This window comes from Haematobia irritans, chromosome 4 (genome assembly GCF_050003625.1).
Source record: "Haematobia irritans isolate KBUSLIRL chromosome 4, ASM5000362v1, whole genome shotgun sequence".
Taxonomy (NCBI): domain Eukaryota; kingdom Metazoa; phylum Arthropoda; class Insecta; order Diptera; family Muscidae; genus Haematobia; species Haematobia irritans.
The window spans coordinates 204,470,588-204,489,169 of NC_134400.1; the positions used below are offsets into that span (position 1 = coordinate 204,470,588).

The following is an 18,582-nucleotide window of genomic DNA, read 5'->3' on the forward strand; positions in this document are numbered from 1 at the left end:
ACCTTTTCAAAGCTGATCATCTCACCTATGCAATTTATCATCTCTATTTTGAATATGTAAATTAAGAGAATATCTCTTCATCTATGTCTTTCCCTTGTACTTTTTCATAGTTGATTTAGTACCATTTCACCTATGCTCTTTATAATCCCTAATAGCTACATAATGAGAATCTCTCTTCAGCTCTTTAAATGTTTTCTCTTTCACTTACCTCTCACACGAGGATCATTTCTCAGTCGTGCATATTGTTCGGCTGTCATACAGGTGCATTGTGGCTCACTTCGTACCCGTGATGGTGAGGCAGGCGTACTCAATGGCTTCCGTTTGGTTTTCACTTTGCCCTTGCCAGGCGGATCCAATTTCAGGGAATAACTCGAGGAGGCCTTTCGTGAAAATTTGAAAGAAGGCGACTGTAAAACGTCGCACTATCATTAGGTTAGTTGTATGAGATTCACAAGGTTCGGTGTGTGCGTTCGTTTCTTTTGTATACTGTATACCGTTTCATTTGCATCATTAGCATTTTACTTTTACATTTTTTATTTTGGTTTGGATAAAAATTTTAGTGATTTTGTTGTATTTTGTTTTTAAATCATACCGAATTATTAAGTGCATTAGAGTTGGGTAGGGCGAGGAGGTAGATTTGTTTTTTTTTTACACAGAATCCTCATAGTCTTCGTATCGATCTTTAATTTTTAAAAATCATATCATAACAATATTTTAGTATTGTGGAAATCTCAAGTCAGTAGTGTTAGGAGATTTAACTTTGGCATTTCCACAATTCCAAGAATATTGTTAGATTTTTCCCTTAAATAAATTTTCAAATATTTATCTTATTATTGACACTCCAGTTGGGATTGAATGACATGATTGACGGTTAAATAAAGAAGAACAGTAGAAGTTAAAAATAAAAATAAATAAATGATAAATGTAACCGATATATTGTAAAGTGCCACATCCATATAATATTTTACCATAATCCTGTTCATGTAGAGTTTCACCATGTTATTTAGACTTTTCGCATCTCGTAGATGAGTTACCCCTATGGAACATTGATTGGGAGACGCTGGGAATGAAAATAAGCGAAGATCTATTTTGAAATTGAAATTCTGAAAAAATTACTTGGCACCTCTTCGATGTTTCTCCTCTCAGATATGGGCAACGCCCATGGAATTTTTATTGGGGAACGCTTTACGGTTAGGAATATATACGTATGCTCGTTAGGTTTGTTGCCGTCGAGTGCAATTTTGAAATTTCAACAAACATTACTAAAATTTTGAAGAAAAAAAAACTATAAAAATAAAATAAAAATAATCTAGAAATCGATCCATGTAGCGACTTTATTTACACTGAAAAACAAAGGCTTGTCCGATTCCAAAGATTTTTAGGTTTTTATTCCGAGCCATAGAAGTGAAGAATTACACTAATCTTTCATTTTAAACTTTGCGCTCAATACAATATTTTGTTTTTTTTTTTTTCGGAGTAATTACGGACCAATATATATTAATTTTTGTGTGGTGCGGTTGAATAAAAACAACTCTAAAACAATATTTGCGCTAAGCAATATTTTTTCAGTGTAATTACGGACCAATATAAATTAATTTTAGTGTGGTTGCATGAGGTTGAATAACGGCAGCACTTCACTGAAACTCAGGCGGATGATATGCACGGTTGCCATTCGAGTCAAAGATCTACCAAAAACCGTCCTAACAAAACGATCTTACTTGTCAAAATTTTATTTCTATAGATAATTTAGTCAAAATTTTATTTCTTTGAAAATTTTGTCCAAATTTCATTTCTATAGAAAATTTTGCCAAAATTTTATTTCTATAGAAAATTTTGTCAAAATATTATTTCTATAGAAAATTTTGTCAAAGTTTTATTTATATAGATAATTTTGTCAAAATTTTATTTCTATGGAAAATTTTGTCAAAATTTTATTTCTATAGAATATTTTGTCAAAATTTTATTTCTATAGAAAATTTCGCCAAAATTTTATTTCTATAGAAAATTTTGACAAAATTTTATTTCTATAAAAAATTTTCTAACGATTTTATTTCTATTGAAAATTTTGTCAAAATTTTGTTGCTATAGAAAATTTTGCCAACATTTGATTTCTATAGAAAATTTTGCCAAAATTTTATTTCTATAGAAAATTTTGTCAAAATTTTATTGCTATAGAAAATTTTGCCAACATTTGATTTCTATAGAAAATTTTGCCAAAATTTTATTTCTATAGAAAATTTTGTCAAAATTTTATTTCTATAGAAAATTTTGTCAAAATTTTATTTCTATAGAAAATTTTTTCACGATTTTATTTCTATAGAAAATTTTGTCCAAATTTTATTTCTATAGACAATTTTGTCAAAGTTTTATTTCTATAGAAAATTTTGTCAAAGTTTGATTTCTATAGAAAATTTTGTCAAAATTTTATTTCTATAGAAAATTTTGTCAAAATTTTATTTCTATAGAAAATTTTGTTAAAATTTTATTTCTATAGAAAATTTTGTCAAAATTTTATTTCTATAGAAAATTTTGTCAAAATTTTATTTCTATAGATGATTTAGTCAAAATTTTATTTCTATTGAAAATTTTGTCCAAATTTCATTTCTATAGAAAATTTTGCCAAAATTTTATTTCTATAGAAAATTTTGTCAAAATATTATTTCTATAGAAAATTTTGCCAAAATTTTATTTCTATAGAAAATTTTGTCAAAATTTTATTGCTATAGAAAATTTTGCCAACATTTGATTTCTATAGAAAATTTTGCCAAAATTTTATTTCTATAGAAAATTTTGTCAAAATTTTATTTCTATAGAAAATTTTGTCACGATTTTATTTCTATAGAAAATTTTGTCAAAATTTTATTTCTATAGACAATTTTGTCAAAGTTTTATTTCTATAGAAAATTTTGTCAAAGTTTGAATTCTATAGAAAATTTTGTCAAAATTTTATTTCTATAGAAAATTTTGTCAAAATTTTATTTCTATAGAAAATTTTGTCAAAATTTTATTTCTATAGAATATTTTGTCAAAGCTTTATTTCTATAGAAAATTTTGTCAAAATTTTATTTCTATAGAAAATTTTGTCAAAATTTTATTACCATTGAAAATTTTTTTCGAAATTTTATTTCTATAGAAAAATTTACCAAAATTTGATTTCTATAGAAAGTTTTGTCAAAATTTTATTTTTATTGAAAATTTTGTCAAGATTTTATTTCTATAGAAAATTTTGTCAAAGTTTCATTTCTATAGAAACTCTTGTCAAAATTTTATTTTTATAAACAATTTTTCACGATTTTATTTCTATTGAAAATTTTGTCAAAATTTTATTGCTATTGAAAATTTTGTCAAAATTTTATAGCTATAGAAAATTTTGTCAAAATTTTATTTCTATTGAAAATGTTGTCAAAATTTTTGTTCTATAGAGAATTTTGTCAAAATTTTATTCCTTTAGAAAATTTTGTCGAAATTTTATTTCTATAGAAAATTTTATCAAAATTTTATTTTTATAGAAAATTTTGGCAAAATTTTATTTCTTTAGTAAATTTTGTCAAAATTTTTGTTCTATAGAAAATTTTGTCAAAATTTTATTTCTATAGAAAATTTCGCCAAAATTTTATTTCTATGGAAAATTTTGTCAAAATTTTATTTCTATAGAAAATGTTGTCAAAATTTTATTTCTATAGAATATTTTGTCAACATTTTATTTCTATAGAAAAATTTGTCAAAGTTTGCCAAAATTTTATTTCTGTACAAAATTTTGTCAAAGTTTTATTTCTATAGAAAACTTTGTCAAAATTTTATTTCTATAGAAAATTTTGTCACGATGTTATTTCTATTGAAATTTTGTCAAAACTTTATTGCTATTGAAAATTTTGCCAAAATTTTATTGCTATAGAAAATTATGCGAAAATTTGATTTCTATAGAAAACTTTGTCAAAATTTTATTTCTATAGAAAATTTTGTCAAAATTTTATGTCTATAGAAAATTTTGCCAAAATATTATTTCTATAGAAAATTTTGTAAAAATGTTATTTCTACAGAAAATTTCGCCAAAATTTTATTTCTATAGAAAATTTTGTCAAAATTTTATTTCTATAGAAAAATTTGTCAAAGTTTTATTTCTATAGAAAATTTTGTCAAAATTTGATTTCTATAGAAAATTTTGTCAAAATTTTATTTCCGTAGAAAATTTTGTCAAAATTTGATTTCTATAGAAAATTTTGTCAACATTTTATTTCTATAGAAAATTTTGTCAAAATTTTATTTCTATAGAAAATTTTGTCGAAATTTTATTTCTACAGAAAAATTTGCCAAAATTTGATTTCTATAGAAAATTGTGTCAAAATTTTATTTTTATAGAAAATTTTGTCAAAATTTTATTTCTATAGAGAATTTTTCAAAATTTTATTTCTATAGAAAATATTGTCAAAATATTTTGTCAGAATTTTATTTCCGTAGAAAATTTTGTCAAAATTTTATTTCTTTAGAAACATTTTTTCAAAATTATATTTCTATAGAAAATTTTGTCAAAATTTTAATTCTATAGAAAATTTTGTCAAAATTTTATTTCTATAGAAAATTTTGTCAAAATGTTATTTCTGTAGAAATCTAGAAAGAAACCAATTCTGGGAATCGGCCAGCAAACCTATTTTATAAAAAAAATCGTTATACTAAACTTCTAGCATATATCGTTATAGGTTCGAATGAACGGAAAGACGAACGGACAGTCTTGGCTAGATCGTCTCAGAATTTCACCACATGCAATCATCTTCGTAACTGTTATACATGTAACTGTATATAATAAATTTTTGTTACTATAATGAATTTTCTGTTTAGCAATGAAACCTTTCATTATCTTAATATATATTTGCATTGTTGTAGTATTTCGTTTCACCAATGAAAAAAATTTTCCTTCAGTGTACAAATTTATCCGCTTGACCAAGAATTTCGTTAATATCACGAATATGGTCATTATAAATATGAATCTTTTATTTAAAAACCAATAAAGGACGTATCAAAAACTTCGGGGAAAAAACAGATTTCGCTATATAAAAATTTTCCTGAAAAATTTTAATATTTTTGTTTTGTGTATACAAGTGCAGAATAGAAGATGACCAAAATTCAACCATCAATCATAGAAAAGGGGTGGATAGATATTATTGGATTTATTTAATGATTGAGGATATTTAAGTTTAAAAAAAAATTGTTCTTAATTAAAAAAGAAAAATTATACATAAAAAAAAAAATAATAATAATAATCATAAAGTCTTAAATAAAATTTTTTGTTCTCGTTTTTCTTGTAATTAACCGACATTTGGCAAATCATTCTAAAACTCTCCTCTCACAAGTTTACAAGAGAGAGAGAGAGGTGAGTTTCTCATTTGATCGATCGAATTTTTGGGGATTTTGTTTTTGTTTTGTTTCTCGTTAAATCGAAAAACAATGGTCAAATTTTGATTTCTCTTTCAATTTTTGTTTTTCATTTTTTTGCACTCTGAACCTTGCCAATACTCGGTTAAAGCAAAGCAAACATTGTGGAAGCAGGAGAAAAGCGTAGTGGGAGAATTAACTGAGATAGATAGAGAGAAAGTCAGGTGGATCGACACTCGGGCTCTGTATATCCGGACTGGAGGTGATGTGGAGTAATCCTTGCTTGTAGGTGATGTAGATGGGTTTAGTTGGTTGGTTGATTGGTTGATACGGAGGGGGTTACATTTTATTGTAGGTAGTAATTAAGTGGTATTCATTGGTTGAGGAAAGTGAAATTGTTGTATAGATTTTGTTGTTGTTGTTGTTGTTGTTAGGGAATATAACATTCATTACAATATTTATTGTTTATCTTGTTCTGTTAGTAGTAGTAGTAGTAGTTGTTGTTGTTGTAGTTGGTTTGTTTTGTTTAGATTTGAATTTGAATTGGTGTTCCAAGTTGGCTTTGCTTTCCCGTTTGGTATGATACTTACACAGCATTCGCGAAATTGTTTAGCATCAATGGGTGATGTAAAATTAAGACCCCATGTATCATTGGTCATGGGATCCTTCCAATAGACAAAACACTCAGATGCCTGTCCAATACGTGTACCTAGATTTTGTATAAAAATATCCGAAATTATTAGAAGAAGGTCCAATGATGTTTAAAAGTTCAGTGTGATTTACCTGGTTGTATAAGTCTCACATCCAAAATCTTATCCACTTGACTGTTGTAGGCGGTTATGTGAAAAACACATTCCGGTGTATCTTGTATGCATGAAATGTTGACAGGAACCAAATCTTCAGATACTTGTTGCCATTTAACCGTTCCGGCACCACTGGCCGATACATGAAACACTTCAGCCCATAGTCTGAAAGAGCTACAAAAGAAGAAAATAGAAAATATAGGATTTGAAAATAATTTTCCACAGAAAAAGTCTATCCAATTTGTAGATAAGAGAGTATGGAGTTCAATCAAAGACGGGATATCTCCTACAACAAAAAACTCATTATGTGCTAGCTTATATATAGAAAATTTTGTCAAAATTTTATTTCCACAGAACACTTTGTCAAAATTTTATTTCTATAGAAAATTTTGCCAAACTTCATTTCTATAGGAAATTTTGTCAAAATTTTATTTCTATAGCAAATTTAGTCAACAATTTCTATAGAAAATTTTGCCAAATTTTATTTCTGTAGAAAACTTTGTCAACATTTTATTTCTATAGAAAATGTTGTCTAAATTTTATTTCTGTTAGAAATTTTGTTAAAATTTTATTTCTATAGAAACTTTTGTCAAAATTTTATTTTTATAAAAAATTTTCTCACGACTTTATTTCTATTGAAAATTTTGTCAAAATTTTATTGCTATAGAAAATTTTGTAAAAATTTTATTTCTATAGAAAATTTTGTCAAAATTTTATATAAAATTATATAGAAAATATAGGGTTTTAAAATAATTTTCCAAAGAAAAAGTCTATCCAATTTGCAGATAAGAGACTATGGAGTTCAATCAAAGACTGGATATCTCCTACAACAAAAAACTTGTTATGTGCTAGCTTATATATAGAAAATTTTGTCAAAATTTTATTTCTATAGAAAATTTTGCCAAATTTTATTTCTGTAGAAAACTTTGTCAACATTTTATTTCTATAGAAAATGTTGTCTACATTTTATTTCTGTTAGAAACTTTGTCGAAATTTTATTATTTCTATTGGAAATTTTGTTAAAATTTTATTTCTATATTTCAAAGTTTTATTTCTATAGAAAATTTTGTCAAAATTTTATTTCTATAGAAAATTTTGTCAAAATTTTATTTTTATAAAAAATTTTCTCACGATTTTATTTCTATTGAAAATTTTGTCAAAATTTTATTGCTATAGAAAATTTTGTCAAAAATTTATTTCTATAGAAAATTTTGTCGACATTTTATTTCTAAAGAAAAATTTGCCAAAATTTGATTTCTATAGAAATTTTTTGTCAAAATTTTATTTTTATAGAAAATTTTGTCAAAACTTTATTTCTATACAGAATTTTGTCAAAATATTTTGTCAGAATTTTATTTCTGTAGAAAATTTTGTCAAAATTTTATTTATTTAGAAAAATTTTGTCAAAATTTTAATTCTATAGAAAATTTCGTCAAAATTTTATTCCTTTAGAAAATTTCGTCAAAATTTTATTCCTTTAGAAAATTTTGTCAAAATTTTATTTGTATAGAAAAAATTGTCAATATTTTATTTCTATAGAAAATATCGTCAAAGTTGTTTTTCTATAGAAAATTTTGTCACAGTTTTATTTTGTCAAAATTTTATTTCAAGTCAATAGTTTTTCAAGCTTAAGATCTTCGTTTCCTTTATTTTTTATTTTTAATCCATTATTCCTGATATTTCGCAATTTTCACTGAATTGCTTCTTCAGAGGGTTATTTGATCTATAATATTATTATTATTAATTAGTTTAGTTAACACTTAGCATTTTATAAATACATACAATATAATAAACTTCTTAATTTTAAACTACAATCTACCAGGCGAACATAACATTAGCAAGCAACAACTATCTTTAACTTACATATGAGACAATGATCACAAAACAATTATTATTCTAATGGAGCATCACTGCTCTCGTCTACTTTATCTATTGCACTGGTTGTCTAATGTTGTTGTTCGGATTATTCCTCGTCAGTTGGTCATCGGTTTTGCATATCATGTGCCTGTATATGTGTGCTATGCTGTCAGTGTCCGTTTTGTAATTTATTCGTCGATTTGTTGGTACATTATTGATGTGCAGCATTTCTAATGTGTACCTTTTGTTGTTATTGCTTTCTTGTTGCAATATGCGTACATTATTGAAGTTTGGTTGATGCCTTGTTTTTGCACAGTGGGTTGCTAATGCTGTTTTTTGTAATTTTTGATTATTACGATTTTTTATATCTGATTTGTGGCCTGATATTCTCGTTTTTAATTTATTTTTTGTGGTTCCGATGTAGACCATTTCACATTTTTCCGAAGCATTTCCTTCACATGGAATTTCATAAATAACGTTCGGTGTTTCTTCCTTTTGGATTTTGTCTTTGGTGTTGGTAAACAGTTTTTTCAAGGTGTTATTTGACTTATGCGCTAAGTTGTATTTGTTCCTGTCAAAAATGTTGGATTTTGATATCCTTTCCGATATTCCCGGTATATACAGTAATGATCTGTAAGATTTTTGCTGCTTGTCATTGTCCAGTTTCTCTGTACGTGGCTTAAAGTCAGCTATTAAATCCCTACTAAGTTTCTTCGGGAAATTGTTCTCTTCCAGTATACTTTGTAGTTTCTTCTTGTTCTTCTGATGGAATCTTTGGTCACTTATGGAAAGTACTCTATGAATCAGATTTTGGGCAGTGTTCAAGATTATTCTTTTTGGATGCTTGGAAAAGAAATTCATAATTCTTCCCGACGCCGTGTTTTTTTGATACCAATCCATAAATAGATTTTCTCCATTTTTTATTATCAATATATCCAGATACGGTAATTTTTGGGTTTCTTCTATTTCCATGGTGAATTTGATACTGTCATGGAAATTGTTGAGTTCTGCCAACGTTCGTTCGATTTCTGTTTCCTTAATGATTGCAAATAAGTCGTCGACGTATTTTGTTATTACCTTAGGTTTATGTACAAGTTTTTTCAAGCTATCGTCCAGTAGTTTTTCCATCAGAATGTCTGCTACAATGGGGGAGGCTGGTGATCCCATCGGCAATCCTTTTTTCTGTTTATATATTTTGTTGTCATATTGGAAATATCTGTTATCTATTATACAAAATTTTAATACTTTAATAAATAAATTCTTTGTCATGTCTGTGTGCATCTTAATTTCGTCCCATCTTTCTTCTATTATTTTGATAGCGAGGTCTACTGGTACGCTGGGGAAGAGAGATACCACGTCGAAGGAGATTAGTTTTTCGTCATTTTTGATTGTCAAGTTTTTTATCTTATCTCTAAATTGTCTCGAGTCTCTCACGTTATATTTGGAGTTCTTGGTCAAGTTTTTTAAAATATTCACCAGATATTTATTCAATCCCGCTGCAGGTGCGTTTATCGAAGAGCATATGGGCCTTAATGGATAGTCTTCTTTATGGATTTTAGGTAAACCATACAACCTAGGCGCTGATGCAATTTCAGTCTTTAATCTTCTTCTTTCCAATTCTGTAATTAACTTGTCCCTGAATAATTCTTCTACCAGTTCGTTATTCCTTTTTTGTAGGCCTTGTGTTGGATCCTTATTTACTCGTTGGTAAGTCATCATGTCGCCTACGATTTGTTGCATTCGTTTTCGGTAATCTTCTTTTTCAATAGCCACTGTCGTATTGCCTTTGTCCGCGTTCATAATTAAAATGTTTTTATTCTTTTTCAAAAATTTTTTAGCTCGTTCCACTGTGTTTGTAATAAATCTATCCCTTCCGCTTTGGCTCATTTTGTTTCTATAGTTGTCTACTGAAGTTGCGAATTTTGTTCTGGCCTTTTCCTGCTCTTCCTTATTGCTGTTGGTTTGTATTAGGGTTTCCCCATCTGCAATATACTTGAAAATCGGAAAATCGGCTTTACGCGTTGGTAAACCAAATTTTTCTCCGAGTGATAGGAGCCACTTTATGTCATCCGGAAATTCAGTTTTCGTTTTATTCACGAACCATTTTTCATTTGTTCTTATGTCTAGATCAGTAAGCTGTTGTTTTTTGAGTTTATCGAATTTTTTCTTGTGTATTTCGTTGGTTTTTTCTTTTATCTTCTGTAACTTTTCGGCTTCTACTGCCCAAAGCTCAGTACTTTCTTTGCTGTTCAGACATTGGTTTAGCCACTCTTGTATACTAGTTTCATCATTAGTGTAAGTCTTAAGTAAGTTGTGCTTGTGTTTTATTAAGATGTTCAAAATTTTTCTTTGAAAATGTTCTATGTACTTGAGGAGTGTTTTTTGTAAATTTGTTTTTGTTATATATACATTTTCCAAAATGGTGTATATATTTTTCATAGCATTTTTTATGAAATTTGGGATAATGCCATTGTTCCGGCATTTAATTAGGAACGTGATTGAAGAGTGAATCTTTTCTATTTTCACTTTCAAATTTTTGTGTCTATTAATCTTCTTTTTAATCGACACATCTCTTTGTTTAATATTATTATAGATCATTTTTATTTTTTTGTTTTTAACCGGTGTGCTCTCCGTACTAATTTTTTTGTTTCTTGGTGTTTTATTCGATCTTTTTCTTCTTAATAAAAGTCAATAGTTTTTCAAGCTTAAGATCTTCGTTTCCTTTATTTTTTATTTTTAATCCATTATTCCTGATATTTCGCAATTTTCACTGAATTGCTTCTTCAGAGGGTTATTTGATCTATAATATTATTATTATTAATTAGTTTAGTTAACACTTAGCATTTTATAAATACATACAATATAATAAACTTCTTAATTTTAAACTACAATCTACCAGGCGAACATAACATTAGCAAGCAACAACTATCTTTAACTTACATATGAGACAATGATCACAAAACAATTATTATTCTAATGGAGCATCACTGCTCTCGTCTACTTTATCTATTGCACTGGTTGTCTAATGTTGTTGTTCGGATTATTCCTCGTCAGTTGGTCATCGGTTTTGCATATCATGTGCCTGTATATGTGTGCTATGCTGTCAGTGTCCGTTTTGTAATTTATTCGTCGATTTGTTGGTACATTATTGATGTGCAGCATTTCTAATGTGTACCTTTTGTTGTTATTGCTTTCTTGTTGCAATATGCGTACATTATTGAAGTTTGGTTGATGCCTTGTTTTTGCACAGTGGGTTGCTAATGCTGTTTTTTGTAATTTTTGATTATTACGATTTTTTATATCTGATTTGTGGCCTGATATTCTCGTTTTTAATTTATTTTTTGTGGTTCCGATGTAGACCATTTCACATTTTTCCGAAGCATTTCCTTCACATGGAATTTCATAAATAACGTTCGGTGTTTCTTCCTTTTGGATTTTGTCTTTGGTGTTGGTAAACAGTTTTTTCAAGGTGTTATTTGACTTATGCGCTAAGTTGTATTTGTTCCTGTCAAAAATGTTGGACAATGACAAGCAGCAAAAATCTTACAGATCATTACTGTATATACCGGGAATATCGGAAAGGATATCAAAATCCAACATTTTTGACAGGAACAAATACAACTTAGCGCATAAGTCAAATAACACCTTGAAAAAACTGTTTACCAACACCAAAGACAAAATCCAAAAGGAAGAAACACCGAACGTTATTTATGAAATTCCATGTGAAGGAAATGCTTCGGAAAAATGTGAAATGGTCTACATCGGAACCACAAAAAATAAATTAAAAACGAGAATATCAGGCCACAAATCAGATATAAAAAATCGTAATAATCAAAAATTACAAAAAACAGCATTAGCAACCCACTGTGCAAAAACAAGGCATCAACCAAACTTCAATAATGTACGCATATTGCAACAAGAAAGCAATAACAACAAAAGGTACACATTAGAAATGCTGCACATCAATAATGTACCAACAAATCGACGAATAAATTACAAAACGGACACTGACAGCATAGCACACATATACAGGCACATGATATGCAAAACCGATGACCAACTGACGAGGAATAATCCGAACAACAACATTAGACAACCAGTGCAATAGATAAAGTAGACGAGAGCAGTGATGCTCCATTAGAATAATAATTGTTTTGTGATCATTGTCTCATATGTAAGTTAAAGATAGTTGTTGCTTGCTAATGTTATGTTCGCCTGGTAGATTGTAGTTTAAAATTAAGAAGTTTATTATATTGTATGTATTTATAAAATGCTAAGTGTTAACTAAACTAATTAATAATAATAATATTATAGATCAAATAACCCTCTGAAGAAGCAATTCAGTGAAAATTGCGAAATATCAGGAATAATGGATTAAAAATAAAAAATAAAGGAAACGAAGATCTTAAGCTTGAAAAACTATTGACTTTTATTAAGAAGAAAAAGATCGAATAAAACACCAAGAAACAACAAAATTTTATTTCTATAGAAAATTTAGTCAAAATTTTATTTCTATAGAAAATTTTGTCAAAATTTTATTTCTATAGAAAATTTTGTCAAAATTGTATTTCTATAGAAAATTTTATTTCTATAAACAATTTTCTCACGATTTTATTTCTATAGAAAATTTTGTCAACATTTTATTGCTATAGAAAATTTTGCCAAAATTTGATTTCTATAGAAAATTTTGTCAAAATTTTATTTCTATAGCAAGTTTTGTCAAAATTTTATTTCTATAAACAATTTTCTCACGATTTTATTTCTATCGAAAATTTTGTCAAAATTTAGTGCTATAGAAAATTTTGTCAAAATTTGATTTTTATAGAAAATTTTGTCAAAATTGTATTTCTATAGAAAATTTTGTCAACATTTTATTTCTATAGAAAATTTTGTCAAAATTTTATTTCTATAGAAAATTTAGCCAAAATTTTATTTCTATAGAAAATTTTGTCAAAATTTTATTTCTGTAAAAAATTTTGTAAAAATTTTATTGCTATAGAAAATTGTGTCAAAATTTTATTTCTATAGAAAATTTTGTCAAAGTTTTATTTCTATAGAAAATTTTGTCAAAATTTTATTTCTATAGAAAATATAGTCAAAATTTTATTTCTATAGAAAATTTTATTCAAAATTTTATTTCTATAAACAATTTTCTCACGATTTTATTTCTATAGAAAATTTTGTCAACATTTTATTGCTATAGAAAATTTTGCCAAAATTTGATTTCTATAGAAAATTTTGTCAAAATTTTATTTCTATAGCAAGTTTTGTCAAAATTTTATTTCTATAAACAATTTTCTCACGATTTTATTTCTATCGAAAATTTTGTCAAAATTTAGTGCTATAGAAAATTTTGTCAAAATTTGATTTTTATAGAAAATTTTGTCAAAATTGTATTTCTTTAGAAAATTTTGTCAACATTTTATTTCTATAGAAAATTTTGTCAAAATTTTATTTCTATAGAAAATTTAGCCAAAATTTTATTTCTATAGAAAATTTTGTCAAAATTTTATTTCTGTAAAAAATTTTGTAAAAATTTTATTGCTATAGAAAATTGTGTCAAAATTTTATTTCTATAGAAAATTTTGTCAAAGTTTTATTTCTATAGAAAATTTTGTCAAAATTTTATTTCTATAGTAAATATAGTCAAAATTTTATTTCTATAGAAAATTTTATTCAAAATTTTATTTCTATAAACAATTTTCTCACGATTTTATTTCTATAGAAAATTTTGTCAACATTTTATTGATATAGAAAATTTTGCCAAAATTTGATTTCTATAGAAAATTTTGTCAAAATTTTATTTCTATAGCAAGTTTTGTCAAAATTTTATTTCTATAAACAATTTTCTCACGATTTTATTTCTATCGAAAATTTTGTCAAAATTTAGTGCTATAGAAAATTTTGTCAAAATTTGATTTTTATAGAAAATTTTGTCAAAATTGTATTTCTATAGAAAATTTTGTCAACATTTTATTTCTATAGAAAATTTTGTCAAAATTTTATTTCTATAGAAAATTTTGCCAAAATTTTATTTCTATAGAAAATTTTGTCAAAATTTTATTTCTGTAAAAAATTTTGTAAAAATTTTATTGCTATAGAAAATTGTGTCAAAATTTTATTTCTATAGAAAATTTTGTCAAAGTTTTATTTCTATAGAAAATTTTGTCAAAATTTTATTTCTATAGAAAATTTTGTCAAAATTGTATTTCTATAGAAAATTTTATTTCTATAAACAATTTTCTCACGATTTTATTTCTATAGAAAATTTTGTCAACATTTTATTGCTATAGAAAATTTTGCCAAAATTTGATTTCTATAGAAAATTTTGTCAAAATTTTATTTCTATAGCAAGTTTTGTCAAAATTTTATTTCTATAAACAATTTTCTCACGATTTTATTTCTATCGAAAATTTTGTCAAAATTTTGTGCTATAGAAAATTTTGTCAAAATTTGATTTTTATAGAAAATTTTGTCAAAATTGTATTTCTATAGAAAATTTTGTCAACATTTTATTTCTATAGAAAATTTTGTCAAAATTTTATTTCTATAGAAAATTTAGCCAAAATTTTATTTCTATAGAAAATTTTGTCAACATTTTATTTCTGTAAAAAATTTTGTAAAAATTTTATTGCTATAGAAAATTGTGTCAAAATTTTATTTCTATAGAAAATTTTGTCAAAGTTTTATTTCTATAGAAAATTTTGTCAAAATTTTATTTCTATAGAAAATATAGTCAAAATTTTATTTCTATAGAAAATTTTATTCAAAATTTTATTTCTATAAACAATTTTCTCACGATTTTATTTCTATAGAAAATTTTGTCAACATTTTATTGCTATAGAAAATTTTGCCAAAATTTGATTTCTATAGAAAATTTTGTCAAAATTTTATTTCTATAGCAAGTTTTGTCAAAATTTTATTTCTATAAACAATTTTCTCACGATTTTATTTCTATCGAAAATTTTGTCAAAATTTAGTGCTATAGAAAATTTTGTCAAAATTTGATTTTTATAGAAAATTTTGTCAAAATTGTATTTCTATAGAAAATTTTGTCAACATTTTATTTCTATAGAAAATTTTGTCAAAATTTTATTTCTATAGAAAATTTTGCCAAAATTTTATTTCTATAGAAAATTTTGTCAAAATTTTATTTCTGTAAAAAATTTTGTAAAAATTTTATTGCTATAGAAAATTGTGTCAAAATTTTATTTCTATAGAAAATTTTGTCAAAGTTTTATTTCTATAGAAAATTTTGTCAAAATTTTATTTCTATAGAAAATATAGTCAAAATTTTATTTCTATAGAAAATTTTATTCAAAATTTTATTTCTATAAACAATTTTCTCACGATTTTATTTCTATAGAAAATTTTGTCAACATTTTATTGCTATAGAAAATTTTGCCAAAATTTGATTTCTATAGAAAATTTTGTCAAAATTTTATTTCTATAGCAAGTTTTGTCAAAATTTTATTTCTATAAACAATTTTCTCACGATTTTATTTCTATCGAAAATTTTGTCAAAATTTAGTGCTATAGAAAATTTTGTCAAAATTTGATTTTTATAGAAAATTTTGTCAAAATTGTATTTCTATAGAAAATTTTGTCAACATTTTATTTCTATAGAAAATTTTGTCAAAATTTTATTTCTATAGAAAATTTTGCCAAAATTTTATTTCTATAGAAAATTTTGTTAAAATTTTATTTCTATAAAAAATTTTGTCAAAATTTTATTGCTATAGAAAATTGTGTCAAAATTTTATTTCTATAGAAAATTTTGTCAAAGTTTTATTTCTATAGAAAATTTTGTCAACATTTTATTTCTATAGAAAATATAGTCAAAATTTTATTTCTATAGAAAATTTCGCCAAAATTTTATTTCTATAGAAAATTTTGTCAAAATTGTATTTCTATAGAAAATTTTGTCAAAGTTTTATTTCTATAGAAAATTTTGCCAAAATTTGATTTCTATAGAAAATTATGTCAAAATTGTATTTCTATAGAAAATGTTGTCAACATTTTATTTCTATAGAAAATTTTGCCAAATTTTATTTCTATAGCAAATTTTGTCAAAATTTTATTTCTATTGGAAATTTTTTTCAAATTTTTATTCATATAGAAAATTTGTCAAAATTTTATTTCTATTGAAAATTTGGCAAAATTTTATTTCTATAGTAGTAAATTTTATCAAAATTTTATTTCTATAGAAAATATCGTCACAATTTTATTCCTATAGCAAATTTAGTCAACATTTTATTTCTATAGAAAATGTTGTCTAAATTTTATTTCTATTGGAAATTTGGCCAAATTTTATTTCTATTGGAAATTTTGTTAAAATTTTATTGCTATAGTAAATTTTGTCAAAATTTTATTTCTATAGAAAATTTTGCCAAAATTTTATTTCTATAGCAAATTTAGTCAACATTTTATTTCTATAGAAAAATTACAATTTAAAGCCTTCAAAGATCTAATTTCATTCTTCTTTCAATTGCAATTTGCCGTTTGCATTTCGCAACTTACCTTAACAGATGACCATCACGACGACGTGAACTTTGCCAGGGTGAATCTTCATAACGATAGCCACCTTTGCGCATAAGGGGCGCACATGAGCAGCTCAATTTGTTGCCCATGGCACAGCTGGCACAGCCACTGGATTGAGCTGCTTTGGAAATGGAAAAGGAAGCAGTATTAGTAAATCATATTAAATTTCCAAACAAAAAAAGTAGGAATTATTACAAATCTCTAGCTTACCTGATGCACCCCGATGTCACCACATCCCGCTAACGTCTGCCTGTGATAGAGTTTGGCCGCGATTTAGCGACTGAGAGCGTTGATTATGACGATAGTTGTGATAACGACTGCTCCTCTGCAATAAAGACAAACAGAAAATATTAGCTTGCTTTCTTCGGTCTGCAACGATTTTTTTTTTGTAATTTTTTTTCTTTTTGCAATCAAACAAAGTTGAAATATCTTTGTTGGCCAGAAGGGTTAGTCTATGTGAGTAATTGCTTAACGGATACACCCGCTAATTGATGTTTGCACTTTGCAACTATCCACCCATCCAACCGTCTTTTCGCAAATGCTTGTCAATTGGCCACAGTGGAGGGGTAATACGGAATATTATTTAAAATTATAATTATTATTTAAGCAAATAGCCTTTTAATATTTAAAAACAAAAGTCAAATCTATACGTCACTACGCGCACTTTGCATGGCGATGAAGACGTTTTTGCAATTTGTAGCTCCAATTTTTTTTTCAAACTATTCAAACTATAGCAATAAAATTTTGACAAAATTTTCTATAGCAATAAAATTTTGACAAAATTTTCTATTGAAATACAAATTTTGACAAAATTTTCTATAGAAATACAAATTTTGACAAAATTTTCTATAGAAATACAAATTTTGACAAAATTTTCTATAGAAATACAAATTTTGACAAAATTTTCTATAAAAATAAAATTATGATAAAATTATCAATAAAAATAAAATTTTCTATAGAAATAAAATTTTGACAAAATTTTCTATAGAAATAAAATATTGACAAAATGTTTTATAGAAATACAAATTTTGACAAAATTTCTTATAGAAATACAAATTTTGACAAAATTTTCTAAAGAAATAAAATTTTGACAAAATTTTCTATAAAAATAAAATTTTGATAAAATTATCCATAAAAATAAAATTTTAACAAAATTTTCTATAGAAAAAAAATTTTGTTGTTGTTTTTTATTGCAGCTTAAAACCATACATTGACTAAACTACAAGTGTAGCTTTTGACAAAATTTTCTATAGAAATAAAATTTTAACAAAATTTTCTACAGATAAAAAATTTTGACAACATGTCTATAGAAATAAAATTTGTCAAAAATTTCTATAGAAATAAAATTTTGGCAAAATTTTCTATAGAAATTAAATTTTGAGAAAATTTTCTATAGAAATAAAATGTTGCCAAAATTTTCTATAGAAATAAAATTTTGACAACATTTTTTATAGAAATGAAAATCTTGACAAAATTTTCTATAGAAATACAATTTTATCAAAAATTTCTATGGAAATAAAATTTTGAGAAAATATTCTATAGAAATACAATTTTGACAAAATTTTCTATAGAAATACAATTTTGAGAAAATTTTCTATGGAAATAAAATTGTGAAAAATTTTTCTATAGAAACAAAATTTTGACAAAATTTTCTGTAGAAATACAATTTTGACAAAATTTTCTATAGAAATAAAATTTTGACAAAATTTTTTGTAGAAATAAAATGTTGACAAAATTTTCTATAGAAATAAAATTTTGACAAAATTTTCTATAGAAATAAAATTTTGACAAAATTTTCTATAGAAATAAAATTTTGACAAAATTTTCTATAGAAATAAAATTTTGACAAAATTTTCTATAGAAATAAAATTTTGACAAAATTTTCTATAGAAATAAAATTTTGGCGAAATTTTCTATAGATATAAAATTTTGACAAAATTTTCTATAGAAATAAAATTTTGACAAAAAATTTTCTATAAAAATAAAATTTTGCACAATTTTCTTTAGGAAT

At 25.0% G+C, this 18,582-nt stretch overlaps 2 protein-coding genes across 11 annotated transcripts in view; both read right to left on the bottom strand.

The window, feature by feature from the left end:
- sif (guanine nucleotide exchange factor still life) overlaps positions 1 to 16,679 on the bottom strand; it is a 335,519-nt gene extending 318,840 nt beyond the window's left edge. For 5 of the 10 annotated variants that reach the window (XM_075307981.1, XM_075307979.1, XM_075307977.1 and 2 more), the window contains exons 1-4: positions 16,551 to 16,679; positions 6,154 to 6,347; positions 5,961 to 6,079; positions 209 to 422 (exon numbers count right to left, since the gene is read on the bottom strand). In XM_075307981.1, coding sequence (XP_075164096.1) covers positions 209 to 422; positions 5,961 to 6,079; positions 6,154 to 6,347; positions 16,551 to 16,660 — 637 coding nt within the window. In that variant the 5' untranslated portion in view covers positions 16,661 to 16,679. The remainder of the gene's footprint in view (positions 1 to 208; positions 423 to 5,960; positions 6,080 to 6,153; positions 6,348 to 16,550) is intronic. The other 5 variants (XM_075307988.1, XM_075307987.1, XM_075307978.1 and 2 more) reach the window with 2 other exon arrangements.
- Positions 16,680 to 16,797: 118 nt separating this feature from the next.
- Positions 16,798 to 18,582, bottom strand: part of LOC142236730 (uncharacterized) — a 43,076-nt gene continuing 41,291 nt past the window's right edge. Inside the window, exon 2 of the mRNA XM_075307989.1 lies at positions 16,798 to 16,896. Coding sequence (XP_075164104.1) covers positions 16,798 to 16,896 — 99 coding nt within the window. The remainder of the gene's footprint in view (positions 16,897 to 18,582) is intronic.